Source organism: Narcine bancroftii, chromosome 7 (genome assembly GCF_036971445.1).
Source record: "Narcine bancroftii isolate sNarBan1 chromosome 7, sNarBan1.hap1, whole genome shotgun sequence".
Taxonomy (NCBI): domain Eukaryota; kingdom Metazoa; phylum Chordata; class Chondrichthyes; order Torpediniformes; family Narcinidae; genus Narcine; species Narcine bancroftii.
Window position 1 is genome coordinate 76,697,061 of NC_091475.1, and position 16,643 is coordinate 76,713,703.

The 16,643-nt window shown below is 39.6% G+C and overlaps 1 protein-coding gene across 11 annotated transcripts in view; it reads right to left on the reverse strand.

The window, feature by feature from the left end:
* atp11a (ATPase phospholipid transporting 11A) overlaps positions 1-16,643 on the reverse strand; it is a 213,865-nt gene that overhangs the window by 51,104 nt on the left and 146,118 nt on the right. For 7 of the 11 annotated variants that reach the window (XM_069890379.1, XM_069890390.1, XM_069890380.1 and 4 more), the window contains 3 exons: positions 15,929-16,031; positions 8,873-9,018; positions 3,465-3,644 (listed from right to left, as the gene is read on the reverse strand). In XM_069890379.1, the coding sequence (XP_069746480.1) occupies positions 3,465-3,644; positions 8,873-9,018; positions 15,929-16,031 (429 nt within the window). The remainder of the gene's footprint in view (positions 1-3,464; positions 3,645-8,872; positions 9,019-15,928; positions 16,032-16,643) is intronic. The other 4 variants (XM_069890386.1, XM_069890384.1, XM_069890385.1 and 1 more) reach the window with 1 other exon arrangement.

A 16,643-nucleotide genomic window follows, 5' to 3' on the forward strand; every position in this document is an offset into this window, starting at 1 on the left:
TTGTTTTGAGTTCAGTGTGCCCGATGGAGATGTGGGGGAGCTGGCTGATGGAGGACCTCAGTTTTCTTCAGGCTGACTTCCAGGCCAAACATTTTGGCAGTTTCCGCAAAACAGAACGTGATGCGCTGGAGAGCTGGCTCTGAATGGGCAACTAAAGCAGCATCGTCTGCAAAGAGTAGTTCACAGACAAGTTGCTCTTGTGTCTTGGTGTGAGCTTGCAGGCGCCTCAGATTGAAGAGACTGCCATCCGTGCGGTACCGGAGGTAAACACCATCTTCATTGTTGAGGTCTTTATTGGCTTGTTTCAGCATCATGCTGAAGAAGATAGTAAAGAGGGTTGGTGCGAGGACGCAGCCTTGCTTCACGCCGTTGTTAATGGAGAAGGGTTCGGAGAGCTCATTGCTGTATCTGACCCGACCTTGTTGGTTTTCGTGCAGTTGGATAACCATGTTGAGGAACTCTAGTATTTGCCAAAGCCCTTTCCTGCTCACGGTGTCGAAGGCTTTGGTGAGATCAACAAAGGTGATGTAGAGTCCTTTGTTTTGTTCTCTGCACTTTTCTTGGAGCTGTCTGAGGGCAAAGACCATGTCAGTAGTTCCTCTGTTTGCGCGAAAGCCACACGGTGATTCTGGGAGGTCATTTTCGGCGACACTAGGTATTAGTCTATTAAGGAGAATCCTAGTGAAGATTTTGCCTGCAATGGAGAGCAGCGTGATTCCCCTGTAGTTTGAGCGGTCTGATTTCTCACCTTTGTTTTTGTACAGGGTGATGATGATGGCATCACGAAGGTCCTGAGGCAGCTTTCCTTGGTCCCAGCAGAGCATGAGTTTTTCATGCTCTTATTTATACATACAGCACGGTAAAAGGCCAATTCAGCCATACGCGTCCATGCCACCCATATTACACCACCAGTTTGTTTTTGAACGGTGGGAGGAAACTGGAGCCCCTGGAGAAAACCCACACAGACACGGGTAGAATGTACAAACTTCTTACATACAGCGCAGGATTTGAACCCAAGCCCTAATCGCTGCGCTCACTGCTACACCAACCCAAAGCAGTTTGTCAATTAAAGATATTTGGGCTGCATTGTTGGCATAGCAGTGAGTGCAATGCTTTTACAGTGCCAGCGATCAGGACTGGGGTTCAAATCCTGTGCGGTCTGTGAGTAGTTTCTAAGTTCTCCCCGTGTCTGTGTGGGTTTTCCCCTGGGGCTCCAGTTTACTCCCACTGTTTGAAACATATAAGGTTGTAGGTTAATTGAGTCCAAATTGGGTGGCATGGGCTCGTGGGGTAAAATGGCCTGTTACCATGCTGTATGTCTAAATTTAAATATTAAGGTGTTTCCAGAGAATAATGCAAGCTGTTGTTTGTACAAGGCGAAAAAGGGTGCTGTGCTTTCTGAGATGCTGCTGTATTTAAATATTGTTATAGTAATATTTGTTGTGGGATTGGAGCATACGGCAAAGTCAGGTTCAGACATAAGCCTGGGTTTATGGTCAGCATGTAGCCTGGGTCACTGCCAATGTACAAGTAGCAAGATGCAGCCTGCAACCAGAATGCCAAACGCAGGAATCCCAATGATTCCTGAACTCAAACTTAAAACTCGTGAATCCCAGGAACAGTAGTACCAGGATCTGGTATTCGTCCTGCGGCCAGTAGAAGCCTGTGAGCTGCAGTGGGATTGGGAAATCTATCAAAGAGCTTCAAGAATTCAGAAAGTAATTTGTTCACTGCAAGATCTCCAGAAAAGTAGCAGAGGAATGAGAGATGCACAGCCATTATTGACTGTAGTCAGGACACAGGTAGCTACAACTTCAAAACCAGATGAAAGATTATATAGAACCATAGAATATTACAGCAAAGATAATGGCCCTCAAACCATCTAGACCAGTGATTTTCAAACTTTTTCTTTCCACTCACATACCACCTGAAGTAATCCCTATGCCATAGGTGCTCTACGATTAGTAAGGGATTACTTCAAGTGGTATGTGCGTAGGGAAAAAAGATTGAGAATCAGTGCTCCAGACCCAATTTTCACTGAAATATTTTGCTTGAGAAAAATGGTCATTGGCCATTTCCTTTGGAGATATGAAACCGTGCACATAAGCCAATTAGGTATGATTAAAACAGTGGTTTTCAAACTTTTTCTTTCCACCCACATACCATCTTAAGCAATCTCTTATTAATCACAGAGCACCAATAGCGTAGGGATTACTTAAAGGGGTATGTGAATGGAAAGAAAAAGTCTTGACCAAACCAAACTATTTATTCCATCCATTGACCTGCACATAGAGCAAAGCCCGCGATATCTCTCCCATCCATGCACCTTTTCTTAAAAGTCAAAAATCAAGCCTGTATCGACTACCTCCACTGGCAGCGCATTCCACATTCTCACACTGAGGGAAGAAGTTCCCCTAATGTTCCCTTGAACCAGTGGTTCTCAACCTTTTTCTTTCTACTCACATACCACTCTAAGTAATCCCTATGCCATCGGTGCTCTGTGATTAGTTAGGGATTGCTTAAGGTGGGATGTGAGTGGGAAGGGAAGGTTGAGAATCACTGCTCTAGACCCCATTGTTACTGAAATATTTTGCTTGAGAAAAATTGTCATTGGCCCATTTCCTTTGGAGTTATGAAACCGTGCACATAACGAGTCAATTAGATACGATTAAAATGTGGTTTTCAAACTTTCTCTTTCCACCCACATACCACCTTAAGCAATCCTTTACTAATTACAGAGTACCGATGGCATAGGGAATACTTAAAGTGGTATGTGGGTGGAAAGAAAAAGGTTGAGAACCACTGCTTTAAACATTTCACCTTAAGCCTGCTTGTATTTATCCTATCTGTACTCATCATTGTTTATTCCTTTTACAAATCTTCCCTCATTCTCCAACACTCCAGGGAATAAAATCTTAATTCAACCTTTTCCTATAACTCAATGCATCAAGTTCCAGCAAAATCCTTGTAAATATTCTCTTTCAATCTTATTGATACCTTTCCTGGAGGGAGGTAAACAAAACTGTACACAAATTGGGCCTCATCAATGTTATATACAACTTCAACATAACAATTCCTGTACTCATCACTATTTATGACAGCCATCATCAATGTTCCGGGGGTTGTAGGTCAATTGAATGTAATTGGATGGCACAGGAATGTGATGCTGTGTGTGTATGTCTATGTATGCCAATGTGCAAAAACTGTCTTTACAATCCCATCTACACGCGATTCTACTTTCAAGGAATTATATATGTTTCCAGATCCCTCTGTTCTGCCGCACACCATAATGCCCTGCCGTTTACTGAGCAAGTTCTATTCTTACATAGTACAACACCTCATATGTGTTTGCATTAAATTCCACCTGCAATTTTCCAGATCCTGCTGCAAACTTTGAAAACCTTCCTTGCTGTTCACCACACCCCATCCCAAATGGCATCTGCAGATTTGCTGATCCAGTTTACCTCATCATCATCCAGATCATTCTTATAGATGACAATCAAGAATGGACCCAGCCAATAAATGTTCCAGGTCACTACAGTTGCTGCTTTAATTCTGTAACTCCAAATCTCCAGCCATTTCCCCAGATGGTTTGTGTTGGGATTATCGTGATGAACATCAAGGGGAGATAACCAAGATATCACCTGTTGGAAATGGTTATTGTCAGTTCCTCAGAAAGGTAGGTAATGTGTTGCTATCATTCTGTTTCCAAGTGCTGCTGTATTTTAGAATAGACGGTTTCATTATTTGGGTTGCAAAGTAATCAGCACTAATCACTTTACACCTACAACTGTGTGGCTCAGTACGACAATAACACCATTTACAAATTTGCCAGCAATACCATGGTATTGGTTGTATTAAGGAAGGGGATGAGTCTGTATATAGGTTGGAGATAAAATCTTGGCCGAATGGTGCTCCAACAACATCCTTGCGCTCAATGTCCAAATTGAAGGAGCTGATTGTTGACTTCAGGAAAGTAAAGCCAGAGATGTACAATCCAGTGATCATTAGGGGGAATCAGAGGTGGAGAGGGTGAGCAAATTTAACTTATTTTTTTTGAAAATTTTATTTATCATTTGCATCAATACGAAAAAGATTCAATGATACAGTAAATATTGTAAGTCATCCAAAAAATTTTATTTCCCCCCACAAAAAAAGGAAAAGAACACCTACTTCTACATATATCATATTCATTAATTATTTTTTTATAATTTCTAATTGAGAGGGGTGGGTAAGGTGGAAAAAGTGAATGGAATTTTATCCATAAAATCCATGTATAGTTTCAAAATTTTATAAACGTTTTCAATTAGATTCTTTAAACTATATGTAATTTTTCTAAAGGTATACAATTTTGCATTTCATTATGCCATCTGTCTAATTGTACTACACTTTCAGTTTTCCACATCTCCGCTATACATTTCTTTGCAGTCGCTATTGGCTAATGCTATATTTAAAACTTTTTCTTGATATTTATCCAATTTCATTTTTATATCTTTTTCATATAAAATCCCAAGTAAAAATATCCTTTTATCTTTTTGTATGTTTATCTTCATAATTTGTCCTGACAATACACTCAAATCGTTCCAAAATTGTTCCATTTTCTCACAGGACCATACCAAATATAAAAAAAGTCCCTATTTCCTTGTTAAATTGAAAACATTTATATGGATAATTAGAATAAAGCTCATTTAATTTATTGGAGTATAAATGACAAAGAAAATTATACTGAACCATTTGATATCTAGCATTAACTGTATTTGTAACACTCTCGACACAATATTTTGACCATATTTCCTCTTGGATTTGTATATTTAAATCTTTCTCGCATCGTAATTTTGATTTATATAAATATTTTATCCTTGTAGTTTCTTGTAATTCTATATGCATATTAGAAATAAATTTCTTAATAATAAGTGCATCTGTTATTATACCTTCAAATTGACTTTGTTCTGGGAGTCTTAAATATGTTCCCAATTTCTTTTTTAAGTATGATTTTTAATTGGTAATATGCAAAAGTTCTATTATTTTGATTATTTTATGTCTTTTAATTGCTCAAAAGTTAAAAAATCTCAAAAAAACTATCCTTTAATATCTGTATACCTTCACTTAACAAATAAAAAATTATTCAAAGTGAAAGGAATAAGTTGATTTCATTTTAACATTTTATGTAACTGATCATTTAGAATCCTTCTTTCCATATAAATTCCATTCCATATTTTCAATATATGTTTTAAAATTGGTATTTCTAGGTTTCCTTTAAACAATTCAATAATCCATTTATACAAAATTTGTTCTGAGATAGGTTCTCCAGTTTTATTCATTTCAATCTGAACCCAAGATGCTTTCTCACCCATTTGATAACAGGAGGACAAAAATCTTAATTGAGCTGCTTTATAATAATTTTTAAAATTTGGTAATCTTAGTCCTCCCTGATCAAATTCCGATGTTAATTTTTCAAGACCAATTCTTGACATTTCACCTTTCCAAATAAATTCTCGTATAATTTCATTCAAACACTGAAAACATATTTCTGATAAATGAATGGGTAATGATTGAAATAAATATTCTATTCTTCGTAATAATTTTGATATAATTTTATAATCTGTTTTCAATAATAATATAGGTCTGTATGAAGAAGGCTGTAAATAATTCTTCCCTTTCTTTGGAATTACTGTTATTAACTCGTTTTTTAAAAATACTGGTAGGTCACGGACCTCTCTCAATTGGTCTAGTACTCATATTAATAGAGGTATTAATAACTCCTCAAAATCTTTATAAAATTCTGGTGGAAAACATCTTCACCTGGTGATTTTATTATTCTGTAATGACATCAGGGTCTCATAGACATCTATTTCAGAAAAAAAGTATTAGATAATCCTAATTTTTCATCTTTATCTAACACGGGCAATTTAACATGTCACAAATATTCTTCTATTTTATTATCATCTTTTAAAGATTCTGATTGATAGTTTGGTATAGAATTCCTTTAAATTATCATTTATTTCCTGCATTTTATGTAATTTGACCAGTAGTTTTCTTAGTGACAATTATTGTTCTAGAAACTTGCACTGACTTTAATTGCTTTTTCACCTAATTTATAATATATTTGTCGCGACCTCATTGTATTTCTCTTCATTCTGTAAGTTGGTATTATTTTATATCTTAATTTTTTGGATTCTAACAATATTCTTTTCTCTTAATTTTTTTGCAGTTGCATTTCCTTCTCTAAATCATTTCTTTTTCCAACTGATCCACCTCTTTCATATATTCCTTCTTTACTTTTGAAGTATAGCTTATTATTTGACCTCTTTAAATATGCCTTCATAGAATCCCATGTCGTAAACTTACTCATTACTGAATCATTGTTTGTTTCAAGAAAAAAAATTATCTGTTGTCTCGACGTCACAACATTCTTTTTTTTTTTGCAATGTTGCATTTAATCTCCACCTATAACCTATCTTTTGTTCTTCTAAAAAAAAATCGACAAGATTAAAGGTGAATGATCCGATAGAACTCGCGCTTGATACTCAACCTTTTGCACTCTAAATTAGAATTGTTCAGAAATTTATAAACATATCTATACATGAATATATTTTATGTCAAAAAGAGTAGAAAGGATAATCTCTTTCACTTGGATGAATTCTTCTCCATATATTCACTAATTCCCATGCCTTTCATTAAATCTATTGCTATTTTAGCGACTTTATTTTTCATCATTTTATCTCCTGATCTATCTGATTTAGGGTCTAAAGTAAAATTAAAATCTCCCCAATATGATTTTTCTCTTCGCATTTGGCAATTGCATAAAAAATATCTTGTACAAATTTACCATCTTCTACATTAGGTGCATACACATTCATTAAGGTCCATTGTTCTGAATACATCTGTCAATTTACCATGACACATCTTCCTGCTACATCTTCAATTGTATCTGTTAATTTCACTGGTAAATTTTTATTTATCAATATTACTGTACCTCTAGCTTTTGAATTATATGAAGATGCTATTACAGTTGCTTCCCAATCTTTTTAATTTTTCAGATTCCTTTTTAGTCAGATGTGTTTCTTAAACATATTATTCTTTCCACCTTCGTAAAATTCTCATTTTCAACTAAACTCTCATTACACTTTGTAACTTCAGCTGTTAATTGCACCAAGGATTGTTGAAAATTTTCCATATACTTCTTCATTTCAGCTGTAGATATACAAGTCTCTCTCATTTTTTTCTGAATTTTTAACCATAACTCCTTGCTCCAGATGTAATTTCTGTTCTTATTGGTCTTCATCCTGATCACTGGAGCTGGAAGCTTCTTGGGGTTATTTTTAAATTGCCTCCGTTTTTTTTGTGCTTTGCGCATGCACTGAGTAACTTCTTCTCCCATGGCAGGTGGCCATTGTCGGGGGAGACCTTGCACAGTGGTGTCCAAGATCTCCCCAGCTCCAGGATTCTTCTTCAAGGTAGGCCTCTCTTCTTTATCTGTCTCTTTTTCTTGCTCAATTTCTTATGAAGTAACAGCTGTTTTGTCTTACTTTGTACTGTTCATTAGGTCTTGACAACTTTTCCATTTAAAAAAAACTATTTCAACTTTTTAAAAAAAACTCTTTTTTAACCTTTTTCAGAGAGAGAAGGGATTCAAAGTCTAACTCCACGTCATCCATCACATGGCACGCCCCCCAGCAAATTTAAGTTCTTGAAGTCACTATCTCAGATGATCTTTCCTGGACCCAACACACCAATGGCATCGCAAAGAAAGCACATCAACGCCTCTACTTCCTCATAAGTTTGCAGAGGTTTCGTATGACATCAGAAACCCTGGCAAATTTCTACAGGGCCGAAAGTGTGCTGATCGGCTGCATCAAGGGCTGGTATGGAAACACCAACACCCCTGAGTGCAAAGCCCTCAAAAAGGTAGTGGACACAGCCCAGAACATCACAGGAAATACCCTCCTCACTAATGAGTACATCTACAGGGAACACTGCTGTCAGAGAGTGTGAGCAATCATCAAAGACCCTCACCACCCTCAGCATGTACACTGTGTTCTCACTGCTGCCACAAGTCTCGCACCACCAGGTTCAGGAACAGTTTGATGCCCCTTCACCATCAGACTCCTCAATGGCAAACTTAGTCAGAGACTCATTTAAGGACTCTTACTTGTGCACTTTATTGATTTCTTTTTGTTTTCTCTGTATTGCACAGTTTGTTTACATTCATTAACTGTTTACAGTTCTTTGTTTGTTTACATATTTTACCCTGTATACAGTTTATTTTTTGCACTACCTTTTTGTGGTAATTCTGCTGTGCCTGCAGGAAAAAGGAATCTCAGGGTTGTATGTGATGTCATGTATGTACTCTGACAATAAATCTGAAATCAGATCCAACATCCCAAGACGGAGAGAAGAACATCAATGAATAGTGATCTCACTTCAATATCGTAAACTCTGCACGAGACATAACCCTCATCTTGAATTATCTATTGATTTTTTTCAATTTAAATAAGAAACCAAGAAAAATAATCACAAACGGGTACCAAATCTTAAGCTCCAACTCCATGCATAATATCTCTTCAGACATTGAAGATAAATAAGAATGTCCTTTTGAATTTGAGATGAGTCCCTCCTTTTCTGAGCCATTCCTCCTTGCTTCATACTCTACATCTGTTTCCAATGAGACTTCAATTTACCAGGCACTACCCTCACCATCCCTAACTTTGCTTCTGGCCATTGCATGTACCAGTGAACTGAATAGTCATTAATGGGAATTTATTGTTGAAGATGTTGTCCCACTCAATCTTCATGCACAAAGAACAGCATCTTTTTTCTTTTTAAAAAAGGACAGCTATTATGGGATTAAGTACAAATTAATATAATTCACCTTGTAGAAGAAATACTGGACGAGTTCAGCAATTCGAACGTAATAATAATGGCCATGAACAAGCAGCAACTTCTTGAGGTGTTTAAACTTGGGAATGCAGTAATCACTGTTTCGAGCTGCTTGTCGGCCCTCCTTTCCCAAAATACCTGGGGAAACAAAATGTCAACTGAGCAAACATTCAAAGAATGCAAGCAATATCCACAATATAATGAATATTCATACAATGTAATTGTTTGCTCTGTTTGAATGAACATGTCCCTTGGTTTTGCTATTGTGACCACCATTTAGGAATGGACACAGGATTCAGGTTAAGGTCTGATCAAAATGCTGTGCTAACATTATTTTTTTTAAAATTTAGGCATTAGAGATCTGAGAAACAACCTGGAAGGAAATGAGCAAATTTATGGTGAAAGCATTCAAAAGCAACAAGGCAGACAAATGAGCCAATCGTTGGTCATCATGTTGCATTCCATTGTTGCCTTGCAAAAGTTTTCATTGTAGATTGACAAAATATTGAGAAGCCTCGACTAAGAAGCCAGCATCATAAAGAATCCATCACCCTGGTCACAACCTCTTCCCACTGCTACCTTCAGCCTGAAGACCTCTTGGTTCATGAATAGATTCCTTTCTAATACAATTCAGACTCTTGAACCTCCCCTTGATTCAAAGACTGCTCAGACATCACAAAAGAACTGTCTGCATTACAACATCACTTTTTTGTACCAGGGTTAATGTGAATATTTATATTGTCTTTTTAAATTTAATTAAATTAGTTTACAATTGTGTCTTTATGAATATTTGTTCAGCTACAGCAAGTATGAATTGTGGTGCATATGTACATTCTACAATGTATATGACAATAAACACCATTTCTTCTTTTTTCTTTGGCTTGGCTTTGCGGACGAAGATTTATGGAGGGGGTAAAAGTCCACGTCAGCTGCAGGCTCGTTTGTGGCTGACAAGTCCGATGCGGGACAGGCAGACACGGTTGCAGCGGCTGCAGGGGAAAATTGGTTGGTTGGGGTTGGGTGTTGGGTTTTTCCTCCTTTGCTTTTTGTCAGTGAGGTGGGCTCTGCGGTCTTCTTCAAAGGAGGTTGCTGCCCGCCAAACTGTGAGGCGCCAAGATGCACGGTTTGAGGCGATATCAGCCCACTGGCGGTGGTCAATGTGGCAGGCACCAAGAGATTTCTTTAGGCAGTCCTTGTACCTCTTCTTTGGTGCACCTCTGTCACGGTGGCCAGTGGAGAGCTCGCCATATAACACGATCTTGGGAAGGCGATGGTCCTCCATTCTGGAGACGTGACCCACCCAGCGCAGCTGGATCTTCAGCAGCGTGGACTCGATGCTGTCGACCTCTGCCATCTCGAGTACTTCGACGTTAGGGATGAAAGCGCTCCAATGGATGTTGAGGATGGAGCAGAGACAACGCTTGTGGAAGCGTTCTAGGAGCCGTAGGTGATGCCGGTAGAGGACCCATGATTCGGAGCCGAACAGGAGTGTGGGTATGACAACGGCTCTGTATACGCTTATCTTTGTGAGGTTTTTCAGTTGGTTGTTTTTCCAGACTCTTTTGTGTAGTCTTCCAAAGGCGCTATTTGCCTTGGCGAGTCTGTTGTCTATCTCATTGTCGATCCTTGCATCTGATGAAATGGTGCAGCCGAGATAGGTAAACTGGTTGACCGTTTTGAGTTTTGTGTGCCCGATGGAGATGTGGGGGGGCTGGTAGTCATGGTGGGGAGCTGGCTGATGGAGGACCTCAGTTTTCTTCAGGCTGACTTCCAGGCCAAACATTTTGGCAGTTTCCGCAAAGCAGGACGTCAAGCGCTGAAGAGCTGGCTCTGAATGGGCAACTAAAGCGGCATCGTCTGCAAAGAGTAGTTCACGGACAAGTTTCTCTTGTGTCTTGGTGTGAGCTTGCAGGTGCCTCAGATTGAAGAGACTGCCATCCGTGCGGTACCGGATGTAAACAGCGTCTTCATTGTTGGGGTCTTTCATGGCTTGGTTCAGCATCATGCTGAAGAAGATTGAAAAGCGGGTTGGTGCGAGAACACAGCCTTGCTTCACGCCATTGTTAATGGAGAAGGGTTCAGAGAGCTCATTGGTGTATCTGACCCGACCTTGTTGGTTTTCGTGCAGTTGGATAATCATTTTGAGGAACTTTGGGGGACATCCGATGCGCTCTAGTATTTGCCAAAGCCCTTTCCTGCTCACGGTGTCGAAGGCTTTGGTGAGGTCAACAAAGGTGATGTAGAGTCCTTTGTTTTGTTCTCTGCACTTTTCTTGGAGCTGTCTGAGGGCAAAGACCATGTCAGTAGTTCCTCTGTTTGCGCGAAAGCCGCACTGTGATTCTGGGAGAATATTCTCGGCGACACCATTTCTACTTGGTAGATTACTGACTACTGTGACTTATATACCTTGTCTTGGTGGACAATAGATTTGTGTGTGAGGTGGGTGTTGGAATTAAAGGGGAGGATTGTCAGCATGGACATGCTGGGATAAAATCTTGTGACGATTTTTAAATGCTTGTGACATAATGCAGTTTTCCAATGTATATTAGATGTCTCAGATTTGTCTAGCTCTAAAACATCCAAGTGCAGTGTTCAATGTAACTCTGATACTACTCATGAAACATAGGAAGTACAGCACTAGAACAAAACTTTCCCACATGTTTCCTTTAAACTTTTCCCTTTCTCACTTTAAATACATGTCCACTAATACTTGGGCATTTTCACCTGGGAGGAAGATTCTGAGTGCTTATCCAATTTATACTTCTATTGCTACATGCAGACATCTACACAAGGCATTCCCTCAAGAAGGCAGTGAACATTGTAAAGGACCTCCATCACCCTGATCTAACCTCACCACTAACTTTTGACAGAAGGTACAGAAGCCTGAAGTCTCTAACTTCAACACTCAAGAACAGATTCTTTTCAACAGCTATCAGGCTCTTAAACCTCCCTGTACCATACTCATCATAAACTGCTCCAACACCACAAAAATAACTGTCTGCATTATTGCAATGCCACTTTTTTTGGACTGTGGTATATCTATCTTTTGTAATTATGATCTCTTTTAATCTAATTTAATATATATTATTGTAGCTTTTTTAAAAAAAAACTAAGTACCTGTTTTGCCGCAGCACAAGAATTTTGGTGCATATGTGCATTGTAAAGTGTATATAACAAACTAATTATAACGGGTGCTTGGATGGGCAGTAGGTTGGGGCGAGGATTTGCAGTCGGGAGCTTGGCTGGGAAGACAGCCAGGGCATCAAGAGTTCGGATAGGTGGACATCAGGGGTTCGGGTGGACAGGCATCCGGGGCGAGGATCCTCAGCCGGGAGCCCAGATGGGCAGGTTGCCAGGACATTGGGAGCTCTGGTGGGCGGACGGCTGGAGTGAGGGTCCTCTGAAGGGATGCTGGGAGCTCAGATGGCCACTGCAAACACCCCCCAACCCACGTCTAGTGTCATCCAAACCCCTCCCAGGTCTGCATCACCAAAACCCCCTTCTCCAGTGCTGTTGTTGCAACCAACCCCAAAAGAGACCCTTCTAGTTGGAGTGTGTCTTTCTTTTGTGTGAATCTGCAATCAGTGCAATTACTTAATGTACCGCCATTGCTATTATTCTATATCCAAAAAATTCGTAAATCCAAAATTGTCTGGTCCCAAGGGTTTTGGATAAAAGATCTGTATCTGTAATTTGCTGTAGAATACTGGCCTCAACTTCAATGGCCACAACCCACGAAAACTATTTGAAAAGACATTGGAGGCCAATGCTCAGCAACAAGTAACATTGAAACACCAAATGGGAAGAGGAAACTATCTTCAAAAAGTAACTAAGCTCAAGAATTGGAGTTTAGTCTCAGAATAGATGATTGGAGATTCAAAAATGAAACTGGAGCACAAAATAATAAATACAAATACAGTTTTGTCATCCTTTGATTTGTGACAGGTAAATCAAGAAAAAAATTTCAAGAACCGAAAAGATACAAGAGACCAACTATTTCTTCTGGAAGGAGAATACAAAAGAGAACCTCACCTTAAAATTATTGCCCGACACTTTGGAATAAAAACCCATGAGGGAATACGTACTTGGAACTATTAAACCCAAATGCCACCAACTTCAAAAGCTAATTGTAATTTTCAACTTGGAATAAACAAGAAATTGATTAGACTGACATCAACGGCAGGGGAAATGCTGTAGTACATTATAAAGGATGTGATGACAAAAACACTTAAGAATATCAACAGATTAGACAGAATCAATATGACTATGACAGGGAAATCACGTTTGAATAAGCAACTAGATTATTTTAGGTGTGTGGTGGAACACCACTGGCCTACTGCAGGGGGAAACCTCTGTACCTGCAGGAGTGTAAGGGGACAGGACAACACCTGACCGGCTGCCAATCAGTCGGTCTGAAGGGATCAAGCCCCACCTGGTGGGGTGTCAAATCACCCTCCGGGATTTAAGTCTGCGCCGGCCTCTCGAAGCACACTCAGAGTTACTGCAGCTACAGCCAGCCTCTGTGGAAGTCTTTGTGGATTAAATTGTGGTGTGCCGTTAGCCTGTTGTACAGTCTTTACCTTGTATGTGTCCGATTCTGGCTAACAGCGCACCACAATTGGCTAACAGTGCACCACAAGGAGAATAGAACAGACAGGGGAAAATCAATGGGTGTGGAGTGCTTGGAGTCTCAGAACGCCTTTGATTAAGATCTCTTGAAAATACAAAATAAATAACTGCAGTTGCTGGAAATCAAACAAAAATAAAAAATACTGGAAGCACTCAGAATGTCAGGCACTATTGGAAAGAGATATGGAGTTAACGTTTTAGGTCAAGGACTCTTCATCAGAACTTGGAAACTGAGGTACCCTTTGTTTTGAGATGCATATCTTGGGAGGGTTCATTAGGACAAAGGGATAGTATTCCAGGTACAGATGGGCCAGAGTTGAGGATAGGCTGCTGATGAAGTCAATGAGCAAGAGATGTTAGAATAGCTACATCAAAGGAACTTGTAAAAGTTACCAATAATAGGTTAGAGCTGTGGGAGATGTCCTTGCGCAGAGGAAGCCAGTCAGGAAAAAAAACAATGAGAGCATGGCACAGTGGGGAAACATACAGTCAAACTCGTCTGTTCAAAAACAAGCAGAGAAAGCAAGTTAGCTGATATTGTCTAAATGAACACTGCATCCCAAAGGCTGTAATATATCCATCAGGAAAATGAAATGCTTTTCTTCCATTGGAACAATGAAGGAGAATATAGAAAACTGGTCAGAGTGAACTAAAATTTCAGCCACTGGAAACCACCAACTATCTGCATTTGATTTCTTCAAAAGGGGAGAACACATTGTGACACTAAATGCAGAGCACCAGATTAAAGAAGTGCAAGGGAATCTCAAGGAAGGACTGTGCTGATGTCTGCATGGTGGGAAATGAGGAAGTAAAATAATAGGTTCGTCATCTCCTGCGGTTTTCAAGTGCAGTGAAAACTGGAGTCGTTGCTGGAGATGGAAGAACAGACAAAAGGGTAACGCAGGGAGGGGGTCTCTTCATAATGCTGTCAGTGAAAGAGAGGGAAAGGTGTGCCAGGTCAGGAAATCACATTGAAGAAGGCAGAACATACAAATATGGAATCTAGAAGTAGGAATATTGAATTGAGGTGAAGATTCCGCCTTAGGGTTATTGAGTTTTACATCAGCGTATGGACCACATCTTTCCAAACCTTTCCTACGCACGTAATTGTTGTTTGAACATTACATCTCTACCGCCTTCTACCACTTCCTCTGGCAGCTCGTTCCCTATCCTAACATCATCTGAAAAGTGCTTTAGATCAAGGGAAGACTGAGTTTTCTCAATTCTACATGACCTCATCAACACTGCCTTCTCTTTTTACTCAACTAATTATCGAGACCACTGCAAGTGATCCATCACCCAGAGCTCACAGATGGCAAGCACCGCAAAACTTCCTCTGGTTCGATACAATGCTGATATCAGGGCAGTAATTCCCTCGGTGCAGATCTCAAAGCAGCAATTGGGTGGTTGCAATGTACTTCCAGGGCATTATTCCCCACTTCATTCACAAAAGTGTTTTGTTGTCCTCAGACAGAAAATTGGAGTACTTTGATCTTCAGATATGACCAAGTTACAGAAGACACTCCAGGGGTTCTCAAGATCTGTTGAGGTTTTCACAGATCAGCAACCACCCTAACTCTGTATAGTACCAATGTAATTATTTCTCAGGTTAGCACTGAGACTTGACCCAAAACATTTGAAGCAGGATCTTTCCACACTTCTAATCTTGAATAATAAAGTGCATAAATGAAAGTATGGATACACATTGTGAAATATGAACACATAATCCAAAACTACAGAATGCTAAATATCCATCTTCTTCCTCATCGTTCAGGTTCTGGGGATAGTCTAAAGATAATTAAATACTGCAAAAGGGACAAAAACGTGAATCCTATACCCAGAATTTATCGTAACCCAAATAGTCTTCTATGAAAAGTTAGAAGATACCTGTACGAGCTAATAATGAGGTTGAACAAATCAGCGTCATTATCTCTGGAGCGTCAGAGGCTGAGGGAAGATCCAAATGAAGCTTATAAAATTACAAGAGGCATTCTAGTCAGAATCTTCTCCCAGAATTCAAAAAAGGTGACGCACATTTAAGTTGGGGGAGAGGGTTGTTTAAAGGCAAGTTTTTGCACAAAGAGTGACAGATGCCTGGAACAGGCTGCCAGGGCAGTGGTGTATAAGGATAGACAGGAACATACAGGGAACGGAGGGATATCAATCAGATGCCAGCAGCAGAGATCCACTCTGATTTGGCATTGTGTTTAGCACAAACATCTTGGGCCAAAAGGTTTGTGTCTGTGCTGCACTGACCTTTATTCTGTGATTTGGCAAGACACCAAGGGAAACATTTGAAATTTTAAAATTTTAGAGTTGGGGTTATTTTCACAGAATATATACTCAGCAAGCATTAGTCACAATAAATATTTCTGGATAAAATTAAAACACCATTTTAAAGAAAGTGAATGCACCTTACCTATCCCAACATGAGCTTCCAAGATCATACTGACATCATTCGCACCATCACCAATTGCCAAGGTTATAGGATGTTCTTTTGAAACTTTAATCAATTTAACTATCTGCAAATGAGGATTAGAACATGGTAAAATATTCTGGGCTGGATTTTGTGATCAGAGAGCTACAACATGGAAACTGTCCCATCCACCCAACTTATCTGTCAAAACTAGTCCCTCTGTTTTGCCCATATCCTTCCAAACCTTCCCGATCCAAGTACCCATTAAATGTCTTTGAAAGTCAAAATTGTGCAGCTTGCTGCATACACTCACCAACCTCTAGGTGGAAAAAGTTGCCCCTCCTCCCCTTTTAAATCTTTCACTTTGAACTTATGCTCTTAGTTTTAGACTCCACCATCATGGTTAAAATGACTATGATCATTGACTTATCTGTCCACCGCATTTTATAATCTAGTCCTGGGAACATCAAGGTAAATCTTTTCTGCGTGCTTCCAGTTTAATGATATTTTTCCAAAAGCTGAGCAGTGAGAACTGCCACATTACTCCACATGTGGCCTCCCCAACATCTTGCACAACTGTAACCTGACACCCCACTTCTATACTCAATGCCCCAACACAGGAAGGTAAGCATGCCAAATGTCCTCTTCACCACCTTGTCTACTTAGGCCGCTACTGTTAGGTACGCTGGTATACAATATACGGATAGGTCAAGACCGA